Source organism: Pleurodeles waltl, chromosome 1_2 (assembly GCF_031143425.1).
Source record: "Pleurodeles waltl isolate 20211129_DDA chromosome 1_2, aPleWal1.hap1.20221129, whole genome shotgun sequence".
Taxonomy (NCBI): domain Eukaryota; kingdom Metazoa; phylum Chordata; class Amphibia; order Caudata; family Salamandridae; genus Pleurodeles; species Pleurodeles waltl.
Window position 1 is genome coordinate 507,713,424 of NC_090437.1, and position 14,360 is coordinate 507,727,783.

A 14,360-nucleotide genomic window follows, 5' to 3' on the forward strand; every position below is an offset into this window, starting at 1 on the left:
AAAAGACCAAATGTTCTAACATGCTATAGGGATGTGTAACCCTACACTAGGAGGAGAGTAATGTCCAGACCAAAAAAGATATGGTCTTATTTAAAATAGAAAAATCGCACTTTTTAGCTCTCACCCAAAGTGTTCTTTCTACTTTTTTTATATGTAATTTGTCACATGTTGCTTGGTAGTAGCCCATTATATTCTACCTATGCTCTTTTACAGAGAAATGTTTATGTTGCTGATCTTACAGAAGAATTGGTGGTTCTGCCACAAAATGTGATGGATTGGATAAAGAAGGGTGAAAGTAAGTGGAAGATTTTGCTTTTTCTACTGCAAATTTTGAAAGAATAAAAGTAATGCGCATTTCAGTGTATACAAGTAATCTGTATTTTAAGGTTTTAAGTGTAGCTTCTCATTAAGTTTCCATATAACCTCTATTATGTGGTGAAGTCGGGCAACATGGACGAGTTGATGGGCTATGACAGTATTTTATTGTGGCAGCATGATGAATTGCAGTCACTTCTCGGTGTTATGGGATCTACAATTGCAGTTGACATAATGTATGAGTCATGTCTTGAAGTCGTGGCGTCGTCTCCTGTTACCTAACGTTTGCAGGACCCAGTAATCACAATGTCCATCCCTAGCCTGACTCTCCTACCAACCTTTTCTGTCATTTGTAGATATTTTTTGGTGTTTATTTGGGATTTCATTTTCTCTCCAGGCTCAATACTTGAATTTGGTTTGCTGTCTTTTTCCAGAACTCTCTCAAATGTGGATAAGTCATCCCAATGCCTCAATGCATATACCATTCATATTAAAGCTGTTCTGATGGATGCTTCTTACTGCAGATTTTCACCTTGTGAATACCCCCACGTGCCTGTCTGGATGTGGAGATGTTTTTTATTCTCAGCAATTGCTTTGCATGTCTTTAGATGGCATTGTCTGATTCCGCGTAGGTTCAGTTTCAACCTGAAAGTGACGACGTGCTCCTATATAACTGCTACTTCTGCAGGCTGATGCCAGCCAGAGCACACACCATTGGTTTCAGTCAGGTATGACAAACTTTTTGAAATCTTTCGATCATTTTTAGTGTGCAAGGGACATGTCATCTATGCAACCACAGGTTCCGTGTGCTGTGAGAATTGCCACAAACAGAACATTTCTTGGGCTTCCAGGAGGCCAGTTGTTTTGAAACATTACCAGACATGGTCCTTAGGTCTCCTGCTCCTGGTCCTTCCACTGAGGAATCTGCCTCCTTCGCCTTCGCCTTTGTGATGGAGAGCATCTGAGGTACTTCATCTTCTACTGTCTATTGAACTCAAAACAAATGTGCTAATTGAGGTTCTTTAATTAAAGCAGACCAGCCAAGATTGAGCCTCTCATGAACTTCGTTGAAGTCCTATTGAACACGCTGCTAGGGAACCTGGACAAAGCCAGAATCTTGCTCTCCAGTTATTGGACAAATAACCATAATACATAGGCCAGCCCCTGGAGACCCAATTTTTCTCCTCCTTGAGAGCTTAATAAAGACCCCCAACGCTTTTCCAGCAACCCGCCAGACTGAGTCAAAACGCATGGAATCTTTTGGCAAATGCATATTCTCAACCACAAGCCTTGCCTCTAGTCCAGTCCTGGGAGGCAGTTCTAGTTGCCTCTCACGGTTTTATTGATATGGTGCCTGACGCTTTGCCAGTGGTCCATGACTACCTGAAGGCCAAACTACACCAAGTATTCAAGGATGGTAAGGACGCACCAAAGTGCATGATAAGATTGGAGATCCAATCAATTGCTGCCTCTGTGGGTGACACTGCCTCGCATCAGACAGATGGGTGCTTCAAATTGTCCAAAATGGTTACACCCTTCCTCTCTACCCCTCCAAAGAAGCCTCATATATCACAACGCATTTCAGAGAATCGCTTGTCCATTTTATGAGAAGTCGATAAAGCTCTCCTGGAAAAGGGAGCTGTACAGAGGGTGCTGGCATCTGAAGTATGGTCTAGTTGTTACTCCTGTTACTTTCTGCTGCTGAGGAAGAATAAGTTAAAGATGCTCACCCTGGCACCAAGGTCTGTGTGCCCTGTACCCAGGCATCTGGATGGTGTGTTGGGTTTGAAGGATGTTTATTTCCACATCTCCGTTCTGTAGCCCCACTGGCACTACCTGTAGTTTCAGATGGGCTTCAAGCATGTTCAGTTCTCAGTGCTCCCCTTTAGCCTTTCTAGTGCTTGCTTGTTCATGAAAGTAATGATGGTGCTCGCTGCCATCTTTGGAAGTTATCATGCCTCAAAGACTGATTGTTGAAGGTGGGCTCACCACAAAAGGCTGTGAACCCTCTCCAGGCCATGGCCAATCAGTTGGCATCACAAGTTTCCATCAGCCTGCCAAAGTTAAACCTGATTCCTTCACAGTGCCTCTCTTTCACTGCAGCCATCCTGAACACGCCTGTCGAAGCCTTTCTTCAGCCTCAATGACTTTAGGATCTTTGTGCTATGATCATGAGGTTTCAACCCATAATTTGGGTCTCAGTGAGTACCTCTGACTTCTTGGCCCCCTGTCTGTAGGCAATGGCTGGTGGCACATGCAGGCTCTGCTGTGGAATCTGAAGTCCTAGTGGGGTCAGTACCAGGGAAACGTTTGAGATTTCATCTAGATGTCCGAGGTGACTGCAAAATATCTGCACTGCTAGCTACTGGACTGCAAGTAGACTGCTGTCTCTACGCCACCTACAGCTAACATTTGTGAATGAGTCATCTTTGCTTAGTTGAGGAGGTCATCTGTGAGAGGTGAAAATCAGAGGACTGATCCTATTGCAGAGACCTGCTTCCACATCAATCTATTGGTGCTGTAGGTCATTTCTGTCTACCACCCCTTTCGCCCAACCATGAAGGGGGAACAGGTGCAGGTTCTCATGGACAACACTACTGCTTGAGATACTGCAACAAGGAGGGCTAAGTGGTGTCATGAGTCCTGTGCTAGAAGGCTGTGCACCTCTGGAACTGGCTGAGTCATCAGAGCATCTCCTAGGTTCTTCAGGACCTGTCAGGATCTTTAAACGCTGGGGTGGACTAACTCAGCTCATGTTGCCTAGGGGATGAAGAATGCGGCTGCACTATGGAACAAGAACACATCCACTGCCTAGTGGTGGCACTGTGTGCTTTCCACCAACGGTGAGAACCCAGTATCTGTCTTTTAACCACCTCAGAGAATGTGGGTTGTCCAAAACTTTGTGTGTTGGAATTCCCAAGAAACTTCTCTTGTTTGGAGTGGCCTTCCACCTGGATTGACACTTGGGGCTCCTGTATGCCTTTCTGCCTCTACTGCTCCTTCCCAAAGTTCTGAAGATCAGGAATGACTGTTCCCAAGTCATCCCAGTGGTATCAGATTGGTCCTGCAGAATGTGGCATGCAGAGTTTATTTCCGTGAGTACCTGTTCTCTGATATGGCTGCCCCTTCAGGAAGACCTCACGTTGCAGCAACTGGGCAGAACCCTTCACTTGAGCCTGCACAATTTACAACTCCATGCTTGGAGATTGAGCTAGTACAGTTGACATTGTTTGATCTCCCTTCCAAAGTAGTACATATAATGTTGGTGTCTCTCTTCTAAAACCATCTATGCAGGGTGTTGGGAGAAGTTAGTAGTTTGTTTCTCCTGACAAATCCAGCCTTTTTTGTTTCTTTAGCCTAGCGAGGCCTTGTGAGGAATATGTTACCCATTTGCCCTTCAAAGGTAGCTTCTCCTCAAACTCACCTTTTGGGCTCACACCTGTATGGCTTCTGGCAGGAGGGAGTTGACACCGCCTTCCAGAGTAGGCCCCTATTGTATCCTTTCCTTGTAGCCATTAGCATGTCTCTCCTGGAGAGCAGAAAGCAGTCTTGGTGACAGGACCCCATGCGCAACAGGTATGGTCACAGGAGACTAAAGGCAACAAAGTGCTAACTTTGCTTGAGTTGCACACTTCAGCTTGTTACATTAATTTAGACATAGGAGCCCAGCTGGGCTTAATGTAACGAGTTGTTTGATACCTTGAATTATTCACTTTTGTCCATTCTGCTCCTAGGATCTCAGCTGGGCCGGCAGGACACCTTCAGGCCCACTTCCAAGGGTCCAGGGCTGACAATGCATTACTTGAGTGACAAGACTCCAAGTAGAGAGAGTTCAGGTGCTGGACTCAAGGTAGTTGAACCTTTTTCTATCCTGGGGCTCTGATCAGCAGGCCAGTCAACTAGCTCTTGGAGCCACTCTGGTGGTCATGGAATAGAAGGGGTGGATCCAGTCCCATTCACTCAAGCAGCAGTACAGCAGTCCGTCTTGCAGAGCAGTACAGCAGTCCGTCTTGCAGAGCAGTACAGCAGTCCGTCTTGCAGAGCAGTACAGCAGCCCTTCTGAGGCTTCTACAAGTTTAGAAGTGTACTGAAGAGTTGAGTCTTCCGGTCTGTTATTTAACCCTGGTGACCTCATTGAAGTAGGACAAAGAGCTGGAAGTTTCCACCCCCACAGGTGTTTGGAATTCCCTGTCTCCGTGCCCTGGCCCCAACATGCCTGGTGCTCAAAAAAAGACTAGTGATTAAGCCTTTTGTGAGTGTGCTGGGCAGAGGCTTTGCGATGTGCAAGTGTTGTAGGTGATAGCTTAGGTGGTGGCTCCTCCCCCTCATCAGATCAGAGATGGCCCTTCCTGCCAGCTGCAATTCCCCTTTTGTTGCACTGTCTGGGAACCATACTTAAAGACCAGCTGTCAGCTACACTTACTCATGTGACCCTGCTTACAAGCCACTGGCACCAAATGGTTGGGACAAGAAAATGCAAACTTTCTAAAAGTTGCATTTTCAAAAATTTTACTTAAAATCCGACTTTACCATTAAAGAAAACTTTAAGTTACAACTCTACATTCCTACCTGCTCCCAATTGAAAGTTAACAGATATTAAATAAAAGTTAACCCAAAATTATCCTACGAGAGAAGTAGGCCCTGCTGTAGTGAAAAATTTATTTACCAGTGTTTCACTACCAGGATATATAAAAGTTAAAAGTAAATGTCAAACTTTTTAAATGCACTGAACACTGCCCAATGGGCTGTTGAGGGTCTACTGTAGGGGTGACTTGTATTAAGAAAGACGGTTTAGGGCTGACAAGAGGTTTATTCGGCCAGGTCGAAAAGACAGTGTACAGCTGCACCCACAAGTTGCAATGGCAGACCTGAGGCATATGTAAAAGGCTACTTCAGTGGGTGGCACATTCAGTGCTGCAGACCCACTAGCAGCATTTAATTTCCAGGCCCTGGGTAATTGTAGTACCACTTTATTAGGGACTTACAAGTAATCAATTGTGACAATTTCACCATGTTTGAAGGCGAAGAGCATACACTTTTTAACTTTATCAGTGGTAACGTGCACAGAGTCCTAAGGCCAACAAAAATGAGATTAAAAAACGAAGTAAGGCAAAAAGTTTGGGGTTGACTGGTCTAACACAAAGCATTAGTCAGTCATGAACAAGCATTATCAAATTCTATGAATTTGACACTTAAAACGTATTCACCAGAACGTTGGACTAGTTGTATTGCAGTCACTTTAAGTTACCAACTCAAGTGAGGAACCTGTCAGGGTGCACCAGAAAGGTCCTTAGAATCAGTTACCTCCACAGGTGAAGCAGTCTCCAGACCGGTCTGGGTACTTCATCCCCTTTGCAGCCGATTACTATAGAAGTGGTCCTGATGCAAGGGATGAAGGATATGGAAGATGCTCAAGGATGAGATGCAGTCATCGTGGATCTTCTTGAGGATACTCCTTGGTTCACTAAGGAGATGAGGCTGTCCTGGTCACAAGTACAAAGTTTTCTCAGTGCTGTTAGAAATCTGGTTGTCATTAGGCTACCAGTTGCCTAGTATCGTGGTCACAGCCATATCCTTCCCTAGGTGGTAACTCTGCACCTTGGCTAACAAGCTGTGTTCCTATGACTTTCCCAAGCTTAAACTCTGGAATTTTGAGCGTCCGGTCTCTGGTGGTGCACAGCAGCAGTCAGTAGTGATCTGAAGATTCTGGGCTACCAACGTGCCCTGCTTCATAGATGTTTTGGCCCTGTGCTGTGAACAGGAGGTCAGCCAACTTACCCTTGGAGTCTTAGGGATTTGGCTGGACTCCAGGTACTTCTCCATGATCAGGACACAGCAGGCACAGTCCCTCTACTGTGCTGGCCACTAGCTCCAATAGCATGGAGTCCACTCTAATGCATCCTCTTTTTGCTGGTTCCACAGTGCAGCAGGGTAGTCCTTCGGTATTTCTTTCAGTCCAGCTAGGATCTGAGTTCTGGGTGCCATATTTATGCTCCGAAAATGCCCTCAGTGTGGGTTGTGGTTGGTAGCCAATGGGCTACTAGGTTTCCTCCTTCCTGATGACCACTTCTTGGTAAGTGTGGCATCAGCTCTCCCAAGATGCACCATTCTGCCCACCCAGCTTGGCAGACCTCCTGTTCAGGTGTCCAGAGCTCCCTAGCCTACCCACAAGTGGGGCTACCAATGGGGGCTACACACCCTTGAAAAACTGGTTTGACAGCAGGTTCTGCCTTTCCTTCCCGGGTTCCAGCTGTTCTGCCTAAAGTGTGGCTGCCCCTCCCCCAAGTGTTCCCATTTGCTCTTCATAGGCGGCTCCAGCTGTGAATCGAGCCTTTTGGGCCAACACCCAGCAGGGATGTAAAACCTTTCTCCAGTAAAGCCCCCTATGGTCTCCTTTTCTGGGACTTGTTAGCACAGGGCTGCAAGTTGTCTCTGGGTCAGTCTGCTTCTATAAGCATAAGTGGCGTAGGAGGTTGAAGTAAAAAAAGTGAACTTTGTAAAAATTGAACACTGCCTAACTTGTTAAATTAATTTCGACTTGTGAATGTAACAAGTTTGAGTACCAACAGGCTGAAGCTTTTAGTTTCGTCGACCTTGTTTACATTGTTCTGAAGTAAGTGTTTCAGGGCATCGTGTTTGACATCTGTCAGCAATGGATGTGATGACTAGTGAGGACAGATCTTGCTGCAGTGGTCAATGGATTAGACCTGCATGGATGTTTTTTGCTGTCCACAATTGCATCATGGAATGTAAAGGTCAATGATGCGAATGCACTGAAGGATTTATTTAAATGTTATCTGTAGTTTAATCTGTTCTGCAGAAACTGCATTGTCTTGAGTTTAGACGTTTGTGACTGCTGGATGTTTTGTTCTGGCAGTGAAATATTCAATATCCTAACTTGCCACTTTCCTTTCCTGGATAATTTTTTTTCTTTTTTTTTTTAGTGCAGCTAAAATGTATTTGAAATGAAGTGTTTTTTAAAATCTTTTTAATGCTCTTGTTAGATAAAACATGTGTTCGACATTAAGGTTTTAGTATCGGGGGGTGTGATTGTTTTTTGGAGGATTCGGCCAAAACATTGTTTTTGCAAGGAACCGGAGTTTACAATTATATTACACTCACTTTTCAATTTCCTTTTCCTCCAGATATGCTTATCAATCTAATGCCTTGTTTTTCCAGCTATGTACATGGAACTCAACCCCTAATCCCCTTGAGTCAAACAGTTTGCTTTGAATATTTTATTGACATTGTACAAAGAGGTATTGGTTTGAATAACTAGATTGCAAAGGGGATCACACTTCATGAACAATTTCCGAAAGGTCTACAACCTCCATTTCTATATTTCTTCTGAACTCTTCCAGAAACATTGCTCTTGTATTGAGACACCATGGCCAGCGAGGTGGTGCACAAAGTAGTAAACATCTGAACAGCACCAGGTGAACATTAAGCTCTTCAAGGCGTTCCATTATTTTGGAACATCTTGTAGGCAAGTCAATGAGATGCCCAGTGTAGGAGGCTGGCCTGGCTTATAGTGTGTACCAATGGTACTTACACCTTGTCCTTGTGCCAGGTCCAGTTATCCCTTAGTAGTGTTCTAGCAACTTAGGCTAATAGTGGTAGCTGTAGCAGAGCAGCTTAGGCTGAACTGGGAGACATGCACAGCTCCTACTTTACCACTTATATCATATAGGTACTATATCATAAGAAGGACAATACTCTGAGTTACTAAAAATAAAGGTACTTTATTTTACTGACAATGTGCCAAAAATATCTGAGGATATACCTCCCTTAGGAGGTAGGTAAAAATACACAAAATATACACACAAACCAAAATCAGGTAAGTAAAACAGTCAAAGTAGTGCAAACACTGTAGGATACAATAGGATGCAATAGGCCTAGGGGCAACACATTCCATATACTAAAAGTGGAATGCGAACCACGAATGGACCCCTAGGCTAGTGTAGTGTGTAGAGGGTCGCTGGGAGTGTAAGAAAACACTAAGGGTGTCCAAGATACCCCACCCCAAGACCCCAGAAAGTAGGAGTAAAGTACTACTATTTCCCCAGAAACACACTAAAGTTGTGATAGAGGATTTTGCAAAGACCACAACAGACTGCAAAGCACTGAAAGCGGATTCCTGGACCTGAGGACTTGCAAAGGAACGGGACCAAGCCCAAGAGTCATGAAAGTGTCCAGGGGGGCAGGAGCCCACTAAACCCTGAATGAAGGTGCAAAATGGCTACCTCCGGATGGAAGAAGCTGAAGATTCTGCCTGCTTCTGTGGGGGCTCTCTGAGTTGCTGAGTGTCCCCTCTGTCTCCTCCTCCAAGGGGCGACATCCTGGTCCTTCCTGGTCCCCAGCAGCACCCAAAAACCTCTACCGCGACCCTTGCAGCTAGCAAAGCTTGTTTGCGGTATTTCTGCGTGGAAACACTTGTGCAACCTCCTGCACTCCGTTGGACATCTTCCATCCAAAGGAGAAATTCCTAGCTCTCTTCGTTGTAGCAGAATCCTAAGCTTCTTCCATCCGGAGGCAGCATTCTTGCACCTTCATCTGGGGTTTCCTGGGCTCCTGACCCCCCCCCCCCCCCCCCCCCACCACCCCGGACACTATCGCGACTCTTGGACTTGGTCCCCTTGCCTTGCAGGTCCTCAGGTCCAGGAATCCGTCTTCAGTGTTTTGCTGGTGTTTGTGGTTCTTGCAGTTCTCTTCCAGGGGATCCTCATCAATAGTCCTAAACATTGAATATTCCCGCCCTATTATGCGGGGACCCAGGAGCATATATAAAATACACACATATAAAAGTATGAAATATGCACGAAAAAAAAAAAACAATTTATATATATATATAGCATTTTTAGTAGACACATTTTCATACTAAACTCCTATATACATGTGCAAAACAGAAATGCAGACTATAATCCTAAACATGCTAAAATGCTTTATTTCTATGGATTTTTTATTTTTTTTATTTTTTTTTATTGTCCTTTTCAAAATTACAATAAGAGAACATCATATTTACCAAAGCCCCATAACTGGGCCTAGGGAAATAAGCAGTAGTAACATCAGAGAAAAAGAAGAAAAAACTACATTAAAAAACAATGGAGCATTCTTAGCCAATAGGCTCCATGCAGGTTAACACAGGAGAACCATAAAAACTTTGGCACCGTGCCTTTAAGACCCTGAGCACCTCCAGTATCCCACCATGCCTCAGGGGTGAAGGAGAGGTGACAGTTGGTTCACAGTTAGGTCAGTTCTTTTTTCCGGCTTCTTCTGAGAGGATACTGGAGCATTGAGCTCTCAGTTGTTCTGAGTTTTTCTCAGAAAAATACTTCAGAACAGCGTTTTTTTCCACCTTTACTCGACATCGAACATCATTGTCTGAGTCTGGAAATCTTTTCCTGACTGAAAAATGCCTGATTTTTTGTGAAATGCCCTTCCTGTGGGAAGAAGGAGGCCCAGTCAGATCCACACACACTCTGCATTGTGTGCTTGCCTCAGAGTCACTGCCCTGACACTTGCAAACACTGCAAGAACATGTCAAAAAGAACTCTGAAGGACAGGGAGAAGATCAGGCTTCATGGTCTTCATGAGAGGCAGAAAACATCATCCTCTTCGCTTCCCAGGCAGCCAACAAGCCATTCTCAGGAGAGACAGGCTAGATCGACGTCAGCAGGTAGGAAGATACCTGTTTGTTCCCCGTCGATGTCATCGCTGCCACCATCACACCGTCATAGATCGGCGACCCGACCGACGTTGAAGGATACGGCGTCGAGAGAACATAGCCACCGCAGGGGCAGATCTCTGTCGACGGCAACCCACCGATCGGCGTCAAGCCATCACCGGCGTGCCCATTCGCCGACGAAGGCCTCGCACCCCTTGACGTCAAGGAAGGCGCTGTCGAAATCGCCTCAGCGGCGAGAGCGAGGACATCCGCCCTCGATGGTCCACCACTCGACGGCGAGCAGGTCGCGGTCAAGGGATCGCCGGTCAACGTCAAGGCACTCTACGTCGAGGCCAGGGTAACCTGCAGTACTCCCTTCTACGTTGCAGCTGTCCACGTCGACACAGGTTTTACCTGTCTTACAGGGAGCAGAGCATCAGCTTCCGCCGGCGGATAAGACCACTCCAACATCTCCGGTGGTCTCCATAAGAAGTGGTTCATCTCGGTCGAGAGCTGCATCGTCTGGGCATGTCTCGCCCATCAACTTGTCACCGAGGTGGTTGGAGAGCCTTAATAGACCAACGGCATCCCCGGACTCGCAGTACTCGAGGATGTACTCTCCTTCTGCCTCTCTCCCGAGAACACCATCGCCAACAGCGTGGTCAAGATGGGCTCGTTCTGCTTCTCACCAGTTGACCACGAGGCCTGGGCGCTCTCCTACGGTATCTCGGAGCAGGTCACGCGCCCAGAGACTATCGAGGTCACGGTCACGCCATCACAGAAGGACTCCCTCTTGGTCATCGTCGGGGTCCTCTATCAGACAATACTCCCCCCACCTTAACGGATTCTCCACCAGCTAGAGTCTCCCCGGTGGACGACATCACAACCTTTAACGAGGTGCTTCTCAGGGGAGCACAAAAACTAAACGGAGGTTCCAGAACCATCAACCTCCTCATCCGTCATCTTTGTAACCCTGCAACATAGGGCGGTTTAAAAAAAAGCTGCTGCCGCTAGTGCCTGGTCTGTTACAACCAACCATGGACACCTTTTTATCACCAGCCACCCTCCGATCAGCTCCTGCTAGGATCTTGAAGAAATATAAAGCGCCTGAAGAAGATCCTTTGTTCCTCAGAACGGATCCGCTGCCGGACTCCGTCATATTGGCCGCAGCCCGAAAAACACACTCGGTAGCATCATCCTCCACGGTTCCACCTGACGAGAGCAGACATCTAGACTCTCTGGGGAGGAAAATGTGTGGCACAGCAGCTTCCATGATGAAGGTCTCCAGCGCTTCTGCACTCCTAGGCAGATATGACCGTTCACTCTGGGACTCTCTGAACAGATTTGCAGACAAATTGCCTAGGGAGGACAGGCAGGATTTCCAGGAGATCCTTCAAGAGGGATGTCTGGTCTCCAATCAGGTCATCAGCGCAGCAGCAGATGGAGCAGACTTAGCTGCACATGGGTACGCACATGGGGTTTGTGCAAGAAGGTCTTCCTGGTTGAGACTGACAGGATTGAAACAGGAAGCGCAACAGCGTATCCTAAATCTTCCATTCAACGGGAACTCGCTGTTTGGTACCCATACAGACGAGGAGATGGCGTGGATGAAGACGGAAGTGGATACCATGAGAGCAGTAGGCCTGGAGAGAAAAAAGGACTTCAGGCGAAGGTATAGGCCTTACGACAGGTGCCCTTTTCAGCAGAGGGTTCAAACCCCTCATTGGTCCCAGAGGCCACAGCAGAGGCAAGGACGCCCACTTTTTCAATCCTGTAAGGCCACGAGGGACCGAGGGTCAAGTAGACCACAGCAGTCCACACCAAAAACTCCAGCAAAACAATGAGGACTCGCTTCCCTTAACACCGTGCACCACTCCGGTGGGGGGGAAGTATCACAGAGTTCATTCACGAGTGGCGTGGTATAACAAAAGACAAATGGGTGCTCAACATTGTCGAGAATGGGTACTCTCTTCTTTTCCGACAACCTCCTCACTTGCCACCAACCAAATGCAATCCGTCTCACATGAGCCTATTGCGCAAAGAGGCTCACACCCTTTTACGGAATAAAGCAATAGAAAAAGTTCCAGTCACGCACAGAGGCAAAGGGGTATACTCCCGTTATTTTCTGGTAGCGAAAAAAGGTCGAGAGGGAGTTTTCAGACAGATTCTGGATTTAAGACTACTGAACAAGTACATAAAAAAGCAAAAGTTCAGGATGCTGGCTCTTCACCAGATTTTCCCTCAGATACATCGGGGAGACTGGATGTGCTCCATCGACCTGCAGGATGCGTATTTTCACATCCCGATCATTCCCAAGCATCGGAAATTCCTACGCTTCCGGATAGCCTCACAGCACTATCAGTTCAAGGTGCTACCATTTGGCCTGAAATCTGCCCCTCGCGTTTTCTCAAAATGCGTGGCAGTGGTAGCGGCACATCTACGGAAGCAAAAAATCTTAATTTACCCATACCTAGACGACTGGCTACTGTAAGGCTCCACTTCGGAACAGGCGAGAAGCCATCGGGACATTGTACTCCGTGTTTTCAGGTCTCTAGGTCTACAAGTCAACTACCAAAAGTTCACCTTGATTCCAATGCAAAATCTCTAAAACCTGGGAGCAGTACTGGATCCAGAGCTCGAAAGAGTGTATCCTTCGGAGGAACGACTATTCTCAATAATGAGAAAGTGTCAAGACCTGCTGAAGTCCGACGCACCTACGGCCCGTCAGGTGACATCTCTACTGGGCTCCATGGCCTCGTGCATTTTCATTGTCCCGAATGCCAGGCTACATATGAGGCCTCTCCAAGAGGCTCTGGAAAACAACTGGAACCAGAGCAAAGGCCGCTGGGAGGACAGAGTGCGACTTCCAATAGTAGCACGTCAGTCGTTGCAATGGTGGATGCACATGCCTCACCTGTCAGTAGGAGCTCCGTTTCACCAGGTAATCCCATCCGACACACTGGTAACGGATGCGTCTCTTCAGGGATGGGGAGCTCATCTAGGTTCCCTTCAGACTCGGGGCCTGTGGTCCGACAACGAAAGAGAGTACCACATCAACCTGCTGGACCTCAGAGCAGTCCATCTGGCTCTCAAGTCTTTTGCTCCATCGATTCAGGGGAAATCTCTCCTAGTACAAACGGACAACACGACCACAATGTATTATTTGAACAGACAAGGAGGAACGAGATCCCTGCCCCTATCTCGGGAGTCTCAGACAATCTGGCATTGGCTCCTAGCGAGAGGAATGTCGCTTAAAGCGGTTCACCTGCCAGGTCAACAAAATGTGGAGGGAGACTTCCTGAGCAGACACCTCGAGGGCGCCCACGATTGGGTCCTGCACGACGAAGTCGTCGAAGACATCTTCGCTCAATGGGGTCGGCCTCAATTGTATCTCTTCGCAGACGAGGTAAACAGGAAATGCCCAGAGTTCGCATCCAGGTTCTACCGTCCGGGATCTCGAGGGAATGCCCTATTGATCGACTGGTCAGGGATATTTCTCTACGCTTTTCCACCGATCCCCCTCATACCTGCGGTGATCAACAAACTTTACAGATCCAACACCAGAATGATTCTCATAGCGTCGCAATGGCCTCGTCAATTCTGGTACACAGATCTCCTAAACCTATCAGAACAACCTCACAGGAGGCTGCCGTGCAGACCGGATCTCCTTTGCAGACTGGGGGGCAGGATACTTCACCCCAACCTACCCTCTCTGAGCTTGACGGCATGGCTCCTGAATTCCTGCAGTATGGGCACCTTGGGCTCTCGCATGAGTGCATGAACATCTTGATGGAGTCCAGATGACCTTCCACGCGGCGTTCTTACGTGTTCAAGTGGAAGAGGTTCTACATATGGTGTCGTCAGCAAGGTCAGAACCCTATACTAGCTCAGGAGGAGGTCATACTATCTTACCTACTCCATCTGGCAAAATCGGTTCTGCAGGTTTTATCGATTTAAGGTACATTTATCTGCCATTACAGCCAATCGAAAGTCACCTTCTCAGGAATCCTTTTTTACAAGACCCGTAGTAAAGGATTTCTTAGAAGGTTTGAAAAAAAAAATTCCACCCATTAGGAAACCCTCCCCTCCATGGGAACTGAACATAGTGCTATCAAAACCTATGGGCCCTCCTTTCAAACCTATACACAAAGCCTCTTTGCAACACCTTACGTGGAAGACGGCTTTTTTGGTAGCCATTACTTCCGCAAGGAGTGTCATTGAGATTCAGGCTTTGTCCTCCAAAGAACCGTACACAGTCTTCCACGAGAATAGAGTAGTTCTACGAACTCACCCATCATTCCTGCCGAAGGTGGTGTCAGAGTTTCACATCAATCAGACTATTTCTCTACCAACTTTTTTCCTCAATCCGGAGACTCCGGCG

At 46.9% G+C, this 14,360-nt stretch overlaps 1 protein-coding gene across 5 annotated transcripts in view; it reads left to right on the forward strand.

Annotated features, from left to right (window-relative positions):
- Nucleotides 1-14,360, forward strand: part of CENPE (centromere protein E) — a 1,295,748-nt gene that overhangs the window by 65,094 nt on the left and 1,216,294 nt on the right. For all 5 annotated transcript variants that reach the window (XM_069241483.1, XM_069241500.1, XM_069241509.1 and 2 more), the window contains exon 6: nucleotides 214-295. In XM_069241483.1, the coding sequence (XP_069097584.1) occupies nucleotides 214-295 (82 nt within the window). The remainder of the gene's footprint in view (nucleotides 1-213; nucleotides 296-14,360) is intronic.